Genomic DNA, 21595 nt, shown 5'->3' with positions numbered 1-21595 from the left:
TTATACATATATGAGCTGAACTGCTGATGCACAATTAATAGTTGTTACTATAAAACAATTTCAAATTCAAGCCAATAATAATAATAATAACATTTTTACAGTTATCGACATACAATATATCAGTTGCATATTTATCACGCTTCCCTTAAATGTCTGATTTGGTGATTTTCATATATATATATATATGTATACACATGACTACCTATTTTTTTTTTCGTTCATTGTCCATTTTATCAACTCTACGTATCCCATGGTCCCTCACAGAGCAGGTACTATTTGGGTGGTGGATCATTCTCAGCACTGCACTGACGTGGTGGTTTGTTAGTGTGTGATGTTCTGGTATGAGTGGATCAGACACAGCAGCACTGCTGGAGTTTTTAAACACTCTGTCCACTCACTGTCCACTCTGTTAGACACTCCTACCTTGTCAGTCCACCTTGTAGATGTAAAGTCAGAGACGACAGCTCATCTGCTGCAGCACAGTTTGTGTTGGTCATCCTCTAGTCCTTCATCAGTGGTCACAGGATGCTGCCCACATGACGCTGTTGGCTGGGTATTTAATTGGAACATACACTAACACACAACCACCACGTCAGCGTTACTACAGTGCTGAGAATGATCCATCACCTAAATAATACCTGCTCTGTGAGGGTCCATGGGGGTCCTGAGCACTGAAGAACAGGGTAAAGGGGGGGCTAACAAAGTATCAGAGAAACAGGTGGACTACAGTCTGTAACTGTAGAACTACAAAGCACCTATGTAGTAAGTGGAGCTGATAAAATGGACAATGAGCACAGAAACAAGGATGTTGATAATGTTATGGCTGATCGGTGTATGTATACAAGCGAGAAATAGTTTTTGAACTTATACTCACACATTTATACCTGGAGTGTAAATATAGCCTTCACCACTCATGAACACTGGCTCATACTAGCATGAACACATTTACATTAATGAACACATATGCATACATTTACATGTGATCCCAGCAAGGCTTAAAGGGTGGGCAGCGAGCTACCTTCAAGTATAAACCAAAGCAATAAACAACTGTACTTAACACCCTGAAAAACCCTTATAATCCCCCTTTGGATTTTCTTCTACTTGTGTGTCCCTTTTATGGGATAGGAAAAAACTCTCTGAAGTTTACTGAAGACCCTTTTGGGATAAACAAAGCAACGCTGTCAGCTTGAGGCGAGAACAAGAAAAAGACAGCGTGAGGAAAAAAAAGCGCGAGAGAGGGATGGTGCCTTTGATCTGATCTGGGCTAATGCCGCTAACTCTGCATGGCTGGTGAACAAAACACAGTTAAAGTATTTGTCAGACACGATTTCCTTTCGTCTCGCTTGCTCTTTTCACTTCTCAAACGGAGTCACTTACGGCTTCTGTGGAACGTGGCAGGAGACCTTCGTCCTGGACAGTTATGCCTATACTTAGGTTCATTAAAATCGACGACTTTTTCACAGTGGAAATGGGCTGTCATATAGATTTTGTTCCTCACTAATATTCTTTTGAAGGACCTGGTTTAAACCAGGGCTTTATGTCAGAATGGTGAGGTTTAAAATGGTTAAATAGATCTCTGAGGATGTGTCATGCTCTTAGCACCTAGACGTGCCCTGGGTCAGAGCTGTATTCCTCTTGGGATAAAATAAACAGCGTTTTCAAAAATTGCCCCTTCTCTCTGTGGTTATGAGTTTCAAAGCCTGTCATTATTCTGCATACATTTTTCCTTGAATGTCTTGATATCTAGGTTGTTAAAAGTCTCAGGGAATACACTGTAAAATATTAAACATGTTTATTTGAAGAATAATGTGGAAATTGAGTCTGTATTAAACATCCAGCTAAGTTTGAATATAAAAAACACTATCACTAATAAGATCTATGATACCTATCTGAGACCCGGAGACTTCATATGGACCTGTCGTCTTCTGCCTTGGCTCACTCCAACTTCAGCTTGGCTTCCACCTCTGCAGAGTCAGCATATGGACTCTCAAATTTTGTTTTGGCCCACTCCCACTCAAGCTGTGCCCACTCTTAACCATGAACTTTGGACTGAATACAACTCCTACTTTTACTTCTTTTTTTGGCCTTGATCTTTGTGTTTTTCTCTGTGTAACTTAGCTGAGTTCTGAGCTTGCCTACGCACACCGGTTATTATAGGGCATGGTCCTCATGTTCTAATGAGCCTATGTGCTTGACATCCTTTAATCCAACACTCCCAGCTAGGGCTGAACAATTTAAGGAAAACATCTAGTTGTGATTTTTCCAAATAATATTGCAACTGCAATTTAAGTTGTAATTATTCTTTATAAATTGAGATTCAGTCATGATTTATTTGGAGCAAGAAGACCAGAATGTCCACCTTTTCTCGCTTCAGGCTTGACCCCAGAACAGTCAAACTGCCAATAAGCTGTGGTTGTGATGTCACAACGCATGGAGGATTGTTAGCCTCTGATTTGTCTAACTCATCTACAGGCATTTCACAAAGTCTGTGTTATTGGGTTCAATTTCCCCTCTTAACTTAAAACGGTGTTTTTGACAATGTTCACACTTTAAAAATATTATTCAATAGTTCTTTAGTAAAGACAATAGTTCTACATATAACAGTGAGCAACCAAATACCCATTTGCATGCTTAACAGGTTCTTTTCATGGTGAAATGGTTCTTCAGATTGATGAAGAATGTGTTGTAGATGGTTCTTCTATTGTTACAAGCTTGACATTGTAACAGTAGCAAAACCCTTTTTGATGCAATGTAGAACCTACATGTTCTCCATCAATCTGAAGAAATATTTCACCATGAAAAGAACCCTTTAAGCACGCAAATGGTTCTCTGGTTGTTCATTGTTCTAAATAGAACTACTGTCTTTACTAAAGAATCTTTTTCTAACCTTGCAGAACTATCCTGGCTGATTGAATGAATGAATGGATGGATGGAGGGATGAGCTAGCTTGATAGCTGTTATGCTTGCTCGGTTAGCTTTCACTTGGTTGTTAGCTTCGTCTTGGGAATTTTCCAACACAGGTGGGAGGAACTACATAAGTACTGTGATTGGTGAAGTTACTACGTCTTATAAATGCTACCCAAGATTAAGACCACCCAGTTTACACTGAAAGAAGAATGTTTATAAAAAACATCAACCATTTAGTGATCATTGGGACGTTATTCACAGGACACACTTTGCATATCTGTACGTGCAAGAGCGGGATTAACCTTATTAGAGTTTAAAAACAAAACATGGATTTAGGTAGTTGGAATTTGCGATGACTAACACTCAGTACCTCATGATAAGCAGCAAGCTATGCCAAGTTTGGAAGTGGCTTTAGCTACAAACCATGGTAGGCTACAATTTATTGAACTAGTTTTGCTATATAATAATGTTAATTTTATAATATTTGATATAACATGGTTTTGTTATATAATAACGTTGGGGCAGTCGTGGGCTGGAGGTTAGGGAACCGGCCCTGTGACTGGAAGGTTGCTGGTTTGATCTCCAGTGCCGACAATCCATGACTGACCCTAATTGCTCCCCGGGCGACGTTGATAGGGCTGCCCACTGCTCAGGGCAAGTGTGCTCACTGCCCCCTAGTTTGTGTGTGTGGTCACTAGTGTGTATGTGGTGTTTCACTTCACGGATGGGTTAAATGTGGAGGTGGAATTGTGTTGCAGTAATACAATTTCATGCAAAAGTACCTTGTCTGCAATTTCATCACAAACGTCCACATCTAAAATTTCCAAAAAAAACCTCTAGAGATATTTTGGAAACAAGTCTTGCAGACTGATGAAGCAAAAAACTCTTCAGCCATGATCACCAAAGGTATGTTTGGAGAAAAAGGAGCAGCATTTGATGTAAGGAACACCTTGCCAACATTTCATGGAAGTATTACAGGGGTAGATGGAAGAATGGATTCCACTAAATATCAGCAAATCTGACTGAGTCAAGAATCCGAAGCTGAAAGGAAGCTGGCTGCTACTTTAAACATTTTATTTATAAAAGCTGTTTGCTGTTTGAGTATTATTATAAGGTTCTTTTCACTTCTGAGTATCATTTGGCCAGAGGTTCCAAAACTTCATCAAACTGTTAAACCTTTAGCTTGCTAGTAGCATGTATGTAGCAAAATTTGTATTTTCAGTTCTTAATAACCATTTTTTAGATTTCCCATTGACATTTTAGGAAAATGTACACAGGAGAAATCTGCTACATTGTAGTTGGGGCTGATTTTGACTTTGAGTCCTTATTAGGGCATTTCACCAACTACAAAATTACAATATATCATAGGTCTGTTAAGGTCAGAATTGCAGGGAAGGTCCACTTTTCTGTAGAATTATAGCCAACATATCACTGTTGTCGGAAGAAAACCTTGTATCTCCAAAATGGTAGCTTTAGAGGAGAAGGAAAAAAAACATACTTTACTTTTAATGTAAGTCAGTGGAATCAGAGTAATTTTGGGGCATTTCTTTTAGCTCATTGATCATGAAATTTACATACAGTGTAAAGGGTAACAGATATTTTCAAATGACGTAAACTGAAAAATGACCAAAATGGAGATGCGAGGCTTTCTACCAATAACAGCGATATGATACTGAATGTGCATATGGCATCACTTAAGCTCTAGTTTTTATTAACAGTATTCTTCATTCTCACTGCTGTTAGCCCAGTATGCTTGCTCAGTTAAAATCCTACACAGTGTGAAATAATGCACAGAATTCAGTTATATTCAGCTGTGCATGCAGATGTGTCAAGGGCAAGTCAGTGCACTCGCTGATAAAAGGTCAGTGGAACTAACATGAAAACTGACCTGATGGAGAATCGAGTCCTGTCTTTTCCATCTGCAAGCTTTAATCAGCAAATGTCTCAGGGATGGAGATAGAAGCTGACCTTCAACTGCTGATTCAGATGTGAAATGTCAAAATATCTGACATGTCACTGTTTCTTATTCTGAATGCAAAGCTTGTACTTGATGCGTGTTATGTTACATGGTGAGGTGCTTATAGCAACGACTATTGGAGTATTAACTTTTGAATATGTACACTTTTATGCTTCTTGTCGTTTTCTTGTTGTTCTTTGAAAACCAGATAACCTTCTGGTAGACTACCATTTCACCTTCAGTCTTCTGCAGGAAGATGATCACCAATATACAGCCATTAACTTTATGGCCTCTCCAGATCAGGTGAGTTATTATTTCAGCTGTTCAGCAATAATTATTAGTGTTAATAATTATTATTGTTATTCATCTGTTTCATCTTTCATCTTCTATGAGTTCAGTGTAGCACAGCGTGGTACCATATGGTTTTCATTAGTTTTTCTTGGAAGCTATTCGAGCTGCTTGTATATTTAATATACATTACCATATTTTCTCTATAGCTATTAAATTTGACGTTCTCTTGGGCATATGGTTCTAGGAAACACTTGTTGGTGCTGATTTGGAACGTTTAAATTATGTGAAGGCTCTAAAAAGTTTAAAAAGGTTCTTAACAAGTGCACATCTCTGTTCTTTAAAGAACCATACATTGAGGGTCTCAAGGGTCTTCAGGGAACCCAAAAAGGTTCTTTAGTGACATTAGTCTAAAGAACCACTTTAGCACTTTTGCTTTTAACAGTGTATATGGATAAAATAGAACAGCATTTTAAAACCCACGTCATTAATGCAGGTTTTTGGCTGGGATTGTATTAACAAGGTTTTTGTTTAATACGTTTTTCTCTGATTCTGCCATTTATTTCAATAGCTCAGCAAGAACATGGAGATGTTTATCAATGCATCAAACAACTTCAATCTCAACATTACATGGTCCTTTGGCTCAGCAGGTACTTTGTGTGTGTGTGTGTGTGTGTGTGTGTGTGTGTGTGTGTGTGTGTGTGTGTCCTCACAGCTGTTCATTTGTAATTCTTGCAATACGGTGTCTTTGAAAAAAATGAAGAACCAAAAAGGGGAAAATAGAAATTATTCTCTTCTGACAAAATACAGTTCAGCTATTTTGAATTCATCCGTCAGGGCATTTGTGAAGTGTTTTTGCGATTTCAATTAAGATAAATATTTTGCCTGTGCAAAAGTAATATCTTAAGCTCAAGATTTTTCATTTTGTTTCAGTCTGAAGGAACTTCAGGGCTGGAGAATATGTGAGAACAATTACAGTATGTCTTCTGGGCACAGATAAACCGAGCAGGCTAATTTTGCTTAAGCTGTCTCCAAGTACTTGTCATTAGAATATTACATTTGATAGCGTCTTAAAAGACAATTTGGGTGAAAAATCACTAGCATTATTTTGCACATCTTTGAAGTCAGTTACTATTAAGATGCATTATGTTAGCAATAAATGCTGGATTTTTTTCAAATAGTGACTATTGGTAAGCACATTATATATTATGATTAATTATTTTGCTGTTAACTGTTGGCGGTTTCCCACTCTTTATTTTCGTAGTTAATAATGTGTGGCCACTATATTGGTAATTGAGGAAACATAAGTAGATTAAGTGAAGTGTATATTTACTGGTGGTCAGAGATAGCTGCATTGTCAGCATTATCAACTCAGATGTTCTTTGGCCCTGTGCCATGGAAAGAGCACTTTCTCTCTGTTATCTGATTCTCTTGATTTGTGAGCAAGAATACCTTTAGAGCTGGGGAAGTACATTATAGGGGCAGAAGGAAAAAACCAGTACAACATAGTATCCTGATATACCGGGTGATGGATACGTAGAGGTCAAAGTACAGATATTTTATTATTTAATAAAATATTTTATTACCACTTTTATTACTCACTGCTGCATTTCTCAGACACTAATCTGCTTAGCTTTGGTGCATCTTTGTTTTTGTCTTTCTAGAGATTGAAGAGCTATATCCACTGGAGGGCAGGTCAGGGCCGAAATATTCTTCAGCACAAAAACAGCTTCCTTCATTTTTTCATTTTTTTCTTTAATTTTGCACAAATGGACACAGAATACATTTACATTAGTGTAATTAAAATGAAGTATACCACAGTCAGTGATGCCAATGGTGGGAGTGCTTGGATTGCATAGTGAATAAAACCAAGGCCTGTGCGTGGGGGATTAATTGGTTGGCTCCCCAGTTAGGCAGGAATGTCACTGCTATATCAATGAGTCCTTGGGCAGGACCCCTAATGCCATATTGACCTTCCTTTGTAAGTCGCTGTGGATCTGAGTGTCTGCTAAACTTATAATTGTACAAGATTTGCTAAATGTATAACTGCAGTTGTTATGAAACTAAGGTAAAACAGACATATTTGGAAGTGTAAATTGCAGTCAAAGTAATGTATTGCATTATGTCCTTCAGGGCTATCACAATTACCTGATTAAAACCAAGAATTTGATAAAAATAATTGATTAAAATGTACCTTCCCAAAGATTACTGCTAACACTTTAGTTGGAGTAGTCCTTTGTAGATTATTATTAAACTCTTAATAGATTGTCAGTAACACATCAACAGCATTTCAGTGAAGTAGCAGTGGTGAAGCGTCTGAATACACTGAAGTAAATATCTTGAAGGTGTTCTGTTGATACATTACTTACATTAAGTAGATGTTTTGTTAATATGTTACTTCCATTATGCAAAAGCTAATCTTACCAACCTTACCTAACACTAGCCCTGGCCATAATCCTAAACCTAACCTTAACCCCAATCCAAAACCTAACCCTAACCCTCATATGTTTTTGACATGTTAGTCTGTTGAGTGTTTGTTTCATCCACTTAAAATAAAGTGTCACCAGATTATTTCATAATTTTAATGATAAACAAAGTTGTTATAAAGTTGTATTAAATTGTCTGAAGAGCTGTTAGCACTTAAGTTGATGTTATATGCATAATTGAAAAAAGATGAAACCCACACCAGCAGGATCTCACAAATGCACATTTGTTTGTAGTTACAAATTGTGTGTACATGAAGTCAAATTAAGCACCGAATAGCTGGCTGTGGTGTATGTTATGGTTGAAGCTAAACTCTGCAGAGTGGTAGGTCTCCAGGATTGCGATTGGACACCCCTGGTCTAACTGATCTACAGACAGTTCACAAGCTTTGTGCTATCAGTTACAAAATTTCCACTTAAAGATTGTAGGTTTTAATGAAAATTAAGCTCTTGTGATTAGTATTAGTCATGCATGGACCTCCAGTGATTCTCATGAAGTAAAACGTCATACTGACAAATAATGGACATGGCATTTTGGAGGAATTTTGGAATTGTAACATAACTGCATATGCAATTTCACTCTTTTTTATGTCCTCACAGCTGGCACAGTCTTGTGGGAAGAATTGCCCATCGTGTCCAAGAACAGCATTAAAGACTACAAAAACACCTTCTCCTGTGAGAGATTTGGTTTCCGTGCCAACCCCAATATCACCTTCTATGTCTACGTCAGCAACTTCTCATGGCCCATCAAAATCCAGGTACAAGCTCTCTCATATCCCTTAAGGCTGCTTTCACTCAAAAACATATTTAAATATTTAAAAGAATACTCTAGTGTGCTTCAACATGATATGTATCTGTTGTCTTTCAAATTAGCTAGTTAGCCTAGAGGCTTAAAAACTTCATACGTCCCATTCCTAGTTTTTCTAGAATGGATCGTTTCACATCACACTTCTATTAATGACTTTCTTTACATCTTAGCCATTTAGTTATGTAGAAATTAAAATAAAATAAAATAAATTCCCTAGAAAGTCAGAAAACCTGCAATATAGATGAATTTGGAGTGGGCGTCACAGTTATGTCAATGGCAGTTGGGCGTGCATTGTGGTGTTAGAAAAACATCAGAAACAAGTGGAGTGAAACGGACAAGATCCACGGAATAATGACAGAAAATGTCTTGCTGCTTGTATTCCAGAATAGGAATGGAAAATCAGATGACCTTCATTTTTATAGAATACCATCATCGAAGATGCCCTTTTATGTGCTTGCTGTGTCTGTCCTTCCCGTCCTGACATACAGCTCAACCTTAAAACACAATCTGGCTGCAGCAGCATGGCCTAACCTGCAGAAAAAGAGCTTGAGATTAATGCAAACAAGAGATCTTGATAATATTCACATACGCTGTTATAGAGGGCATAAGATATTAGTCCTACAGCTAACAATTTACTGTACTTTCTGCCACCAATTAAGCCCAAAACACATCATCTCTGTTTACAAACACAAAAATGGTCTAATAATTTAAAGATTACGTTTCAACAAAATGTCAAAATTGCAATGAGATTTTGGTCAGTTTCATGTGCAAACCTGAATCCGGTATCAACGCTCCTTTAATGTTCCAGGAACAATGCATTTCTTGTCACTCATGGGTGAAGTGCTTGGGAGCAATTGTTTATGTTGTTTTTAAAACCAGGCTTAAACTCACAGCCACAGAAGAGTCATTTTTGGGTATCAGTATGTTTCTTCCTTTAATTGGTATGACTGGTATTGTTTATTTCAGTGTGTTATGGCAATTTATAGAATAGTGAACTAATAATCAATATCTCTGTGGATAAATTTATATATTTATTTTTTAAGATAGTATTGTTGGCTTTCTCTTTATGTACAGCAAAGGACTAAGAGAATGATGATGTGATTTTTTAACTGCTCCACAGTGCAGATAATCACACATATTATTTGTCTTTCCCAAAGTATTCAGTTTGATGATGATGTAGCTTATATCAGAAAGTGATCACGCTGTTTCCTGTTTGCGTCATCCACGTATTGATTGCGGCTGTGAATCGTTCCCATTAATGCCGTTATATTGGAATCACATATAGATGAGATAGAAACATGAGTCCATAATTACCATGATGAGTCCGGCAGCACTGTCCATAGCTTACTCAGTAACCTGAGAATGCTTTGCTCTTGCCCTTGATCATGCCTCGTAGAAATTCAAACAGTGATGAAGGACCATAACTGCTTGCATGTGTATGAAGTACCATCCCTCATACGTCCCCACATAACACTCAGAAGTCTGATAATTTTGCTATGGTGTTTCAATGTATTTACACAATTACACAAATTACTACATAATTACTACATAATTATTCAATGTGTGGTGTGTCTTGCCAGGGTTGAATGTAATAACTGATGAATTATTATATAATTGTTTAAAGACATTTAAATATCATCACTTTGCAATAATATTTAAATGATGACATGATTAACATATATTTCCTCTTCCACTTACAAATACATGGTATACATTGAAAGATTAGAATCAGCACATCAGGCTGAATTTCTCTGCTTGTGTAAATGAGCTACAATTGAAAAATAATTGATATTAAGTGATATTCTGTAATCACTGGAGATCACTGTCTACAAAAGGTTAAATATAAATCCAAGTGAATTGATAATGAATTTATGAGCGAAATGCTTCATTACTTGACCACAGAGTGAAGAAAGATATACCTCATTAAAGTACCTCTGGTGCACTGAAATATATACTGACTGATACTGGAGAGAACACTTTAAGTGGGTTAGTGAAGGAGTTCTTTAGTGTAGTAAGCTCACCAGACAAAGAATTATTGACCTGTGACTGAAACATACCTAATAGTGTGTAATACCTCCACAAGCATGAAAAACAGCTGGTTGCGAAGAACCTGCATTGACTTCTAGAAGCAATTCTTGCCTGGAACTATTTTTATTGACAAGCTGTGAAACACGCTGGTGGTCCCTATCCTTCAGTTTTGTCTTTCGGGCCCCAATTCTAATGAGAATTTCCTGTAAACTGGGATTTTGCCATTGCTGGTAGACCCGTATGACTGTATGCTTCAGTACACCTGGAAATTCAGCTACTTCCTTCATGCTGTGGCCTTTGGCATGCCTAAATACAATCACTCCTTTTTGTCAGTCATTAGCATCTGCTTTGTGATGCTTTCCACACGTTAAATGAGACATTCACTGCACTGTACCACCTTTTCTCAATCTATGAATCTTGTCGCACACACTGCAGGTATGTATAGCCAGATCATCCTTGCGCAGCGAGCCTGAAGTTACTGCCACCTTAAACACACAACATGATTAATTTTTTGTCCGGGGAGCTTATTTATATGTCAGATTATTACATAATTACACAGTTGCAATTATTTGAGTAATAACCACAGTTATTAGCATTCACAGTCATGTGTTTATGAACAGCAACTAGAATGTGAATTGGGTTTGTTTTCATCCACTGTGTTAGGGGAACTGCATGTAAATAAAAGGCAGAAAACGTGTTTGGCACAAACTGAACATCAAAAAAGTGTTTTCAGGGTTTTTGTAAAATGTGTATTGCTTCTCCCTCTTTTGTGTTCTCTCGAATATATATGTTAACATACTTTTCAATCAGGCATGTTAACTTGTCCATTCCCCTGTCAATCAGACGTGTTAACTTGTCCATTCCCCTGTCAATCAGACGTGTTAACTTGTCCATTCCCCTGTCAATCAGACGTGTTAACTTGTCCATTCCCCTGTCAATCAGACGTGTTAACTTGTCCATTCCCCCGTCAATCAGACGTGTTATCTTGTCCATTCCCCCGTCAATCAGACGTGTTAACTTGTCCATTCCCCTGTCAATCAGACGTGTTAACTTGTCCATTCCCCTGTCAATCAGACGTGTTAACTTGTCCATTCCCCTGTCAATCAGACGTGTTAACTTGTCCATTCCCCTGTCAATCAGACGTGTTATCTTGTCCATTCCCCCGTCAATCAGACGTGTTAACTTGTCCATTCCCCTGTCAATCAGACGTGTTAACTTGTCCATTCCCCTGTCAATCAGACGTGTTAACTTGTCCATTCCCCCGTCAATCAGACGTGTTAACTTGTCCATTCCCCCGTCAATCAGACGTGTTAACTTGTCCATTCCCCTGTCAATCAGGCGTGTTAACTTGTCCATTCCCCTGTCAATCAGACGTGTTAACTTGTCCATTCCCCTGTCAATCAGACGTGTTAACTTGTCCATTCCCCTGTCAATCAGACGTGTTAACTTGTCCATTCCCCTGTCAATCAGACGTGTTAACTTGTCCATTCCCCTGTCAATCAGACGTGTTAACTTGTCCATTCCCCTGTCAATCAGACGTGTTAACTTGTCCATTCCCCCGTCAATCAGATGTGTTAACTTGTCCATTCCCCCGTCAATCAGACGTGTTAACTTGTCCATTCCCCTGTCAATCAGACGTGTTAACTTGTCCATTCCCCCGTCAATCAGACATGTTAACTTGTCCATTCCCCTGTCAATCAGATGTGTTAACTTGTCCATTCCTCCGTCAATCAGATGTGTTAACTTGTCCATTCCTCCGTCAATCAGACGTGTTAACTTGTCCATTCCCCCGTCAATCAGACGTGTTAACTTGTCCATTCCCCCGTCAATCAGACGTGTTAACTTGTCCATTCCCCTGTCAATCAGACGTGTTAACTTGTCCATTCCCCTGTCAATCAGACGTGTTAACTTGTCCATTCCCCTGTCAATCAGACGTGTTAACTTGTCCATTCCCCTGTCAATCAGACGTGTTAACTTGTCCATTCCCCTGTCAATCAGACGTGTTAACTTGTCCATTCCCCTGTCAATCAGACGTGTTAACTTGTCCATTCCCCTGTCAATCAGACGTGTTAACTTGTCCATTCCCCTGTCAATCAGACGTGTTAACTTGTCCATTCCCCTGTCAATCAGACGTGTTAACTTGTCCATTCCCCTGTCAATCAGACGTGTTAACTTGTCCATTCCCCTGTCAATCAGACATGTTAACTTGTCCATTCCCCTGTCAATCAGACGTGTTAACTTGTCCATTCCCCTGTCAATCAGACATGTTAACTTGTCCATTCCCCTGTCAATCAGACGTGTTAACTTGTCCATTCCCCTGTCAATCAGACGTGTTAACTAGCAGATCCTACTACTGTCTAAAAACAAGGCGCGGTGCATTCCGTGTTTAAAATTGCGTCATTGGGGTGCCCCCTCGTAATATGTACAATTTCATCTCAGCTGCCGGTTTATAGTAACCCATTTCTCCAGCTCTCACTGTGATATCTGTGTTTATTCAACACACTAGTCCCCTCTTTGCATTTTCAATTCTTGTTTATGCACAAAACCACAGACAAGTCCAGTTTAGCTAACGGGGGAGATTTGGGGGTTTTTTTGTAGCTGAGACTCATTGCATATGTGATGTTCTCCTTTTGCTTTGTTACATGTGCCCTCATGATAAAATGCAGTAAATTTGGTTAGAGACTGATATAGTGTGAGATTTCCTCTGTTTTTGGTTAGGATTAAGTCATGAGGTGTGCACTACACTTTAGGACTTCAGTCTAAAAGCTGTGTAGAATGTACAAAAAGACTTTTTTGGTTCAATTATTAATCACAGTCATTTTATGGCAGTTTTGTTTCATGATTGTGTCAGATCTAGTATGCGATTATGTCAATATGAGGTATGTATGTTATTATGCGCAGATTTATCTCGTATAGAAGAGCTGCAGAGTAGCTTTAAATTGGCTCATTTCTTCCATTGAGACTGAAGAGGTTTCTACTTATATAGGTTAATAGCTTAGGTCAGGACTGCCATGACCACATGTCCTCTTCCTCTGTCTCTCTCTCTCTCTCTCTCACACACACACACACACACACACACACACACACACACACACAAACACACACATATATTTGGGGGTTGTGGTCTTGAGTTGCAGTGTCTGTGTAAAATTGCTGACACAGGAAGATTGCTGTCTTTCAGAAATCTGACCAACAGCCTCTCTCTCTCTCTCTTCTCTCCCTTTCTCTAATTCTCCCTCTCTGTCTTTCTCTCTCACTCTTTTCCTTTCTTCCTCTCTGTCTCTTTCTCTGTCTTAATCTTTCTATCTTTCTGTCTCTTGTTCTTGTTCTTGCTTTTCCATCTTTCTTTCTCTGCCTTTTTCTCTCTCTCCATCTCTCTCTCTATCTTTCTCTCTCTCGCTGTCTTCCTCTTTCTCCTTCTCTTCCCCTCTCTTGGTCTCTCTCTCTCTGTCTTTCTCTTTCTGTTCCCTTCTTCCTGTTTTCTTCTGTCTCTTACTCTCTTTCTGTCTTTCTTTTATCTTCCTCTCTCCTTTGCTCTTCCTCTGTCTTTCTCTCTCTGTTCATCTGTCTTTCTTGCCCTTTCTCTCCCTCTCTTTCTTGCTCTCTGCCTCTCATCTATCTGTCTTACTGTCTTCCTCTCTTTCAGTTCAGTTCAGCACTGCTTTATTTGCATGAGTGTAACAAACTTATATATTACAGAAAACAATAAAAATAAAGACAACAGATATAGGTTAGAATAAAACACTGTTTATAGGATATTTATAAGATTAATAATAGTCAAGTAAAAGAAAAGGGTAAAAATGTTTCCATAGAGTTTCCAAATGAATACTCATCAGTTAATAATCAGCAGTAATTTGATGGTTTGGTTCTCTGGTTGTCCCTCAGGTTGTGACAGACTGTCACAAATCTTGCTGCGTATATGATCAGCTCACTCTTCTCTCCTAATATGTCCGGGAGTTTTAGCGTAGTGGAGTTTTAGTTTCTCACTGTTACTGCGGTGTAGAGACTCGGGGGAGACGCTGCTCACTTTCTTATAGAATATATTTCTAATAGAATCACACTGAGGACACTTAGAAAGTGCAGCTCTTTCTTCACCACTGCAGGCTCACAGTGTGACCACAATCTGGGCTCACTGAGTCTGAACATCCTCAAGGTTTTCCTCAGTTTCCTCTTTTAAATTGATGTTAACTTGCTAATAATCTCATTTTCTGGCCAAATAACTTTGAAGTTTGTGTTTTTCTGTTGTTGGTTGAGCACAGTAGATGACATTATTGTGTTTTTGGGTTTTTAGAATTTGGTTGGGTCAGATTTTTTTGAGTAAGTTTGTGTCTGTCTTCCTCTCTCACTCTTTATCAAACAGAGTATAAAGTCAAGTCTGTATGTTAATAGTGTTATAAAACTAAATCCTGAGTAAGAAGAAAACACATGAATTGCGTTCTGAATGTCTTACTCAGAAACTGTCACCGTGCCTCCAACTGTAAAGGCAGCATAGAGCTTCTTATGTACAGTGATAAGAAACAGTAGCACACAGAAAGCTGCAATTCCACATGCTGACCCATTCTTAATGTTGGGTCTTGAAGATGGGAGGAACTTTTGAGAAGATTTTTGGGGGCGGATGTTTTGAAAAGTTTTTACCATTAACTGGTGAATGAAGAAGGAAATCAGGCAGATAACAGCACTGCCAGGAAGCCGAATCTCTTAATGCAGCCACATATTTGTAGCAACTGTAGTGACTGTAGTAATATTTAAATCATTATTACCGTAGAGACAATGGAGCTCAAACAACAGAAATGGCTCATCAGATGAGGAGGACAACAATTTAAAACTTATTACAGTTAGCACAGTGGCTACCTGGCTGTCTGCATCTGCAACTAACTTACTTCAGTTTGACTCCTTTTTTTCTAACAACACCGAGGTAAAACTACTGCAAGCTTGGTTCTATTTACTAACCTACAGCCGGGGTCAGCACCCAAATAATAGGAAGAGCCATTTTGTCCATTCAACAAAAATCAAACCATCTTGGGAGCCAAAACATTTTATATCCGTTTTACTGTCTTGGCTGTAAATATGTCTCAGTATGTGCTGATGTACTAGTACAAGATATAAATACAATATAAATGAAAACAGACTTAGTTTGCTCTGCGTTAAGCTTTAGCTTAGCTATAGCAGCGTTTATAGCATCTCTGGCAGGAAACATTTCTATAAAAGTAGAATAGTTTCTTGTAAAATGTTTTTTTAACAATTGATTTTTTTATGAGACTGAAGTCGCTTCGCATTCGTCAGCTTCTTAGCTTCTTATTCAGATTTTCCCGTTCCACCTTAAACCGTGCCTGAGGTGCCAGAATGTAACTGTGGCACCATTTAAGGTGAAACTGGACATTTCGAACAAGAAGCTGACCTCAGCTTTGCGACTTGTAAATGCAAAGAAGTCTATTCGTCTCCAAAGTATTGATGTTCGCATCTACTAGCTAGGCGAGATTGTTGTCTGCACTGCTGTGGAGACCAGCAGCTTGTGCACTGATCTTCAGAGTTCAAAGGGTGAATTAACATTAACTCCAGTGTTTAAGACCATTTATTAAGACCATTTATTGTTCAAATTGTGTTGAATGATCAGCAGAGCTTTGTTTTACTTCAAAGGAGGATGACTTTACTATTAAGTAAATATCTAATTCTGCTGTGGAGCCATAACAGGGCAGTAAAAGAGAAGCCACAGTTGGCCAATCCCTGACCTACAGGACTGGTTGATGCCACAGGGATTCACAGAGGTATTATGGTGAGAACATCGATGATCAGGCTGAAGGAAATAATGCTGCATTGCATAAAGTCTCTGACTGTATCACCGGCAAGATTTTGGGTAAGATGAGGATGAGACAAAAATGAGGGGCTTCGTAAGTTGCATACAGTGGGGCAAAAAAGTATTTAGTCAGCCAATGATTGTGCAAGTTCTCCTACTTAGAAAGGTGAGAGAGGTCTGTAATTTTCATCGTAGGTACACTTCAACTATGAGAGACAAAATGAGAAAAAAAAATCCAGGAAATCACATTGTAGGATTTTTAAGAATTTATTTATATATTATGGTGAAAAACAAGTATTGTCAATAAAAAAAGTTCAACTCAATACTTTGTGACATAACCTTTGTTGGCAGTGACAGAGGTCAAACGTTTCCTGCAAGTCTTCACCACTTTTGCACACACTGTAGCTCGTATTTTGGCCCATTCCTCCATGCAGATCTCCTCTAGAGCAGTGATGTTTTGGGGCTGTCGCTGGGCAACATGGACTTTCAATTCCCTCCACAAATTTTCTATGGGGTTGAGGTCTGGAGACTGGCTAGGCCACTCCAGGACCTTGAAATGCCCTTTACGGAGCCACTCCTTCGTTGCCTGAGCAGTGCGTTTGGGATCATTGTCATGCTGGAAGACCCAGCCACGTTCCATCTTCAATGCTCTCGCTGATGGAAAGAGGTTTTGGCTTAAAATCTCACGATACATGGCCCCGTTCATTCTTCCCTCAACACGGATCAGTCGTCCTGTCCCCTTTGCAGACAAACAGCCCCAAAGCATGATGTTTCCACCCCCATGCTTCATAGTAGGTATGGTGTTCTTGGGATGCAACTCAGCATTCTTCTTCCTCCAAACATGACGAGTTGAGTTTTTACCAAAAAGTTCTATTTTGATTTCATCTGACCACATGATATTCTCCCAATCCTCTTCTGGATCATCCATATGCTCTCTGGCAAACTTCAGACAGGCCTGGACATGTACTGGCTTAAGCAGGGGGACACGCCTGGCACTGCAGGATTTGAGTCCCTCTCAGCGTAGCGTGTTAGTGATGGTAGCCTTTGTTACTTTGGTCCCAGCTCTCTGCAGGTCATTCATCAGGTCCCTCCGTGGAGTTCTGGGATTTTTGTTCACCGTTCTCATGATCATTTTGACCCCACGGGATGAGATCTTGCATGGGGCCCCAGATCAAGGGAGATTATCAATGGTCTTGTATGTCTTCCATTTTCTTACAATTGCTCCCACAGTTGATTTATTCACACCAACCTGCTTGCCTATTGTAGATTGACTCTTCCCAGCCTGGTGCAGGTCTGCAATTTTCTTCCTGGTGTCCTTCGACAGCTCTTTGGTCTTGGCCGTGGTTGAGTTTGGAGTCTGACTGTTTGAGGCTGTGGACAGGTGTCTTTTATACAGATAACGAGGTCAAACAGGTGCCATTGATACAGGTAACGAGTGGAGGAGAGAAGAGCTTCTTAAAGAAGAAGTATCAGGTCTGTGAGAGCCAGAAATCTTGCTTGTTTGTGGGTGACCAAATAATTATTTTCCACCATAATTTACAAATAAATTCTTTAAAAATCCTACAATGTGATTTCCTGGATTTTTTTTCTCATATTGTCTCTCATAGTTGAAGTGAACCTATGATGAAAATTACAGACCTCTCTCATCTTTCTAAGTAGGAGAACTTGCACAATCAGTGGCTGACTAAATACTTTTTTACCCCACTGTGTGTTCACTTGTGTATTGGCAGCTAAACTTTCAGTTGTGCTTCTGTGTACATATGCATGTAGTCTGATCATTAGCCTCTGAAAATCTAGGAATCCATCATCTGATTATCAGGTTTCTTTCCGCTTCTGGAACACAACCCCTGCTGCCCAAGCTCGGCCCCTAATGACTTCAGCCCAGCGCCGTTCTTGGGGAATAGGATTAGATTAACTCTGTCCCCATGACCCTTCATCTTCCCCCTCGATTGCTGCGCATCTTCTCAGTTGGTAACTGTTTTCCCCTGCACGCAATAGTAGGCTTGTTTGTATTTATAGTCAGCTATCTGTGTTTGGTGACTGGAGAATGCTTAATTTGTTTCTGTTCTGGCAAAAATGACTTAATTTGTGTTCTTCTGAGTCACACTCAATTAAATGAAATTCAGCTTTTTTCAAATGTGATTCACTAGAAATTATTTCCATAAAATATGACACTCTATCAACAAATGAATAATCACAGTTTCAATAGTAACGCTCATCCTGACAATAGTAATTACTTTAATGATTATTATCTTTGAAACATTATCTCCTCCACAATAATAGACCTTATTTACAATTGACTTAACAAACAAAACTTAATAAAACATGACAGCAGTCATTAACCCCCTTGCATCTGTCTTTAGATGTAAGTGTTGACTTGAATTATTGAGAGAATATAAAGCTGCAGGCTAGTATTAATGTGATCAATGTTTTCAACAAAATGAAGTCAAAATGAAGTCATAAGAGGGAAAACTTGATTGTCTTTCATCTCTTCATTGAATGGATGGGAAGCAGCAGGGAGGTAAATAAGCCTACTGTAAGTAGTGGTAGGCCAACATATTACAGACTAAATATCATGCTGTGATTATACTGTTTCAGTATATTAACTGCTTTTTCACAGTAGCTATGAAATGCCATTTCTGACTGTTTTGGAGGTCCCTCAGTTAAACTGTGCGTTTCCATTCTTCAGTAAGTTTGATTTATCTCAGAGCGGTCATGTTTGTGGAGAGGTGGAAATTGTTTTCGCAGCAGGCAGTTCTCACCCTCACCTTTCGCCCATCGTTGCTCGCTAGCAGCTCAACACTGTTTGCATCACAGCACCGCTGTTCCTGCCATTACTGTTGCATCACAAATCACTGCTCATGTCAAGTTCTTTTAAAGTTATTTCAAGGTGGAGCCAGAAACCTATTACACCTAAAGCCACACATTACTATATCTGTTTACTATGTTAAAATAGTACACCCCCATTAACCGTGCATTCATTAGTATAGTGTGCATAGTGTAGTAGAGTAGTATGGAGTTTTAAACTTGTGCTAGTATGGAGTTGTGTCCTTGTCTCTCCTTGCTTAACTTTCAGCTGATTGGATGTCTTCTGCTCAATAGGCTGGACAGTGGGACTCTGGGAGCAGGAGATTAACTGTGATTTGATTTTCGGTGAACGCAGAAGTCACTTATTTTTCCCCTGCAGCGGACATGATTAAACAGAATACCTTTGGTAATCTCATTTCTGATGGGCAGCATGTGGTGTACCTTTGCCCCTGCATATCTGAACCATCTGAGCGACAAAACATCTCTCTCAAATTGTAATGGTTAGAACCGCACACCGTAGATGTCTGTGATTATAGCTTTAATAGTGCTGATCAGGTTACTGAGAAACGGGATAGCTGAAGCTGAGTGCTCAGGCTTTAAGGATGCAGGAATGACAGAGGTGTATCATAACAGGCTATTTATTGACATCCAAGCTTCAATACATCTTTAACTAACATTTGTGTTTCCCAAGTGTGGAAAAAGTTTCTGCTCCAATTTAGTGCTGCACAAGCTGCCACCATTAAAGCAACACTACCTTTTTTCAATCTAATCACTTTCTGGCACATCTGTATTGTACAGTTCAATACTTTCAGTGCAGGACAATTTTTTCAGTGTGCGTGGCCATAAAACTTTTTAACAGAAGTCAGTGGGCATTGTTCTATTATGAGTGTATTGAGTCAGTAGGTTTTCTGTTCTTTTCTGAATTATTTCTGTACTAATAAAATGCAGGCTGATGTAATTTGTTTAATGATTATTCCTTTGGCATTGTGTCATAGGAGCTTAACAATAGGTCATGTAACGATTCTGACTGCAGAAACTTTATTTTAATCGCTAAGAAAAATCCATACAGGGTGTACAGAACATATGCACCAGCAGATCTAATAATATAATACACTCTTTAAAAAGATGATTCTTCAAGGGTTCTTTGGTACAGAACATGGTTCTATATAGAGCCAAAACCCTTTGCATGATTAAAGTCTTCTTTGCATTGTGAACGGGTTCTTCAGAATGATTGAGAATGTGCTATAGGTGGTTGTATTTAAAACCTTTTTGGAAAAGGTTCTATATAGCACTCTGTTGTTACAAGCTTGACATTGTAATAATAACAGAACCTTTTTTGGTGCTATATAGAACCATTTTGTAAAAGATTCTATATAGAACCGTATACAGCCATCAATCTTAAGAACGATTCAAGAACCTTCATGTCACGATCAGCCCCTCCCACTCCTGCCATGTGCTTTTGTTTTGATTTCTTCCCAGTCTGGCCCCCTTCTTTTCTGACTCCACCCCTGATTGTTACCACCTGTGTTTTCCACCTGTGTCCTGTTATCCCTTGTTAGCTCTCTTGTATTTAAGCCCTGCCTTTTCCCCTGTGTATTTGCTGGTCTTTGTTTGATGTATGGTTTGTGCTGATTATATTGTTTGATATGTATTCTCGTTTAGTGTGTTCACAGTCTGTGTTTATTTAAGTCATGTCTGTTCTTCCTGCTCTCCGTGTTGGCTCACTGACCCTGGACCGTCTCGACCATGACCCTGGATTTGCCCCCAATAAATCTTGCTTTTCTCCGCATATGCGTCCGCCTCCTCATCGTTCTCCACCATTGCATTTCAATCATGCAAAGGGTTATTTGAGTGTTTATGATTATATATTGAACCATTATCTGTACTAAAGAACCCTAGGAGAACCATCTTTTTAAAGAGTCTAAAACGGTTAATGGTTTAGAGCAAATAATTGCTACAGATTGTTCATTTTTTCAGCTTACTTTTGGACATTGTCTTCACCTCTTAGGCAATGGAAGTGAATTCACAGTACTGTGCAAAAGTCAGCGACCCTTTAATCATTTAATATTCATTATTTAAGCTATTCATTTTTCAGGAGATATTTTTGAGGTGATTCGATATGAGATGATCAACTTGCGCGAGGAGTTTTCAGAGCTGAAGTTTAACAAAAACTAAAACACTGCAGAGAAAATGAGACTCCTAATGACTGTGCAAGACTTGGTAGGCCTCCAAATCCACCCCATGAGATTAACAGCATTTAAAGCTTTCATCTGTGAGAGGGAGAAAAAAAGAAAGCTCCACACTTGCTTCACACGTAAAACAATCCACAGGTGTTTCTGTCTGTCCTCCCACTGTGAGAAGACACCTCAGTGCTATGGGACTGAAGCAGGGGAGTACAGTCTTATCTGCAAGATCGGTTGTGGCTGCAGGTTTTCAGTCCAACAAAGCAGGAGCGCGCATGATCAGCTGTTTGACTGAGACTAATTGAATAAGCAAGTAGAATCAGGTGTGCAAATGAATGA

General features: G+C 39.1%; 1 protein-coding gene across 1 annotated transcript in view; it reads left to right on the top strand.

Annotated features, from left to right (window-relative positions):
* Positions 1-21595, top strand: part of atrnl1a (attractin-like 1a) — a 383555-nt gene that overhangs the window by 166212 nt on the left and 195748 nt on the right. Inside the window, exons 22-24 of the mRNA XM_037538727.1 lie at positions 5073-5167; positions 5724-5802; positions 8236-8393. Of these exons, the coding sequence (XP_037394624.1) occupies positions 5073-5167; positions 5724-5802; positions 8236-8393 (332 nt within the window). The remainder of the gene's footprint in view (positions 1-5072; positions 5168-5723; positions 5803-8235; positions 8394-21595) is intronic.

Source organism: Pygocentrus nattereri, chromosome 5 (assembly GCF_015220715.1).
Source record: "Pygocentrus nattereri isolate fPygNat1 chromosome 5, fPygNat1.pri, whole genome shotgun sequence".
Lineage (NCBI taxonomy): Eukaryota > Metazoa > Chordata > Actinopteri > Characiformes > Serrasalmidae > Pygocentrus > Pygocentrus nattereri.
This window is presented reverse-complemented; position numbering and strand designations above follow the sequence as displayed.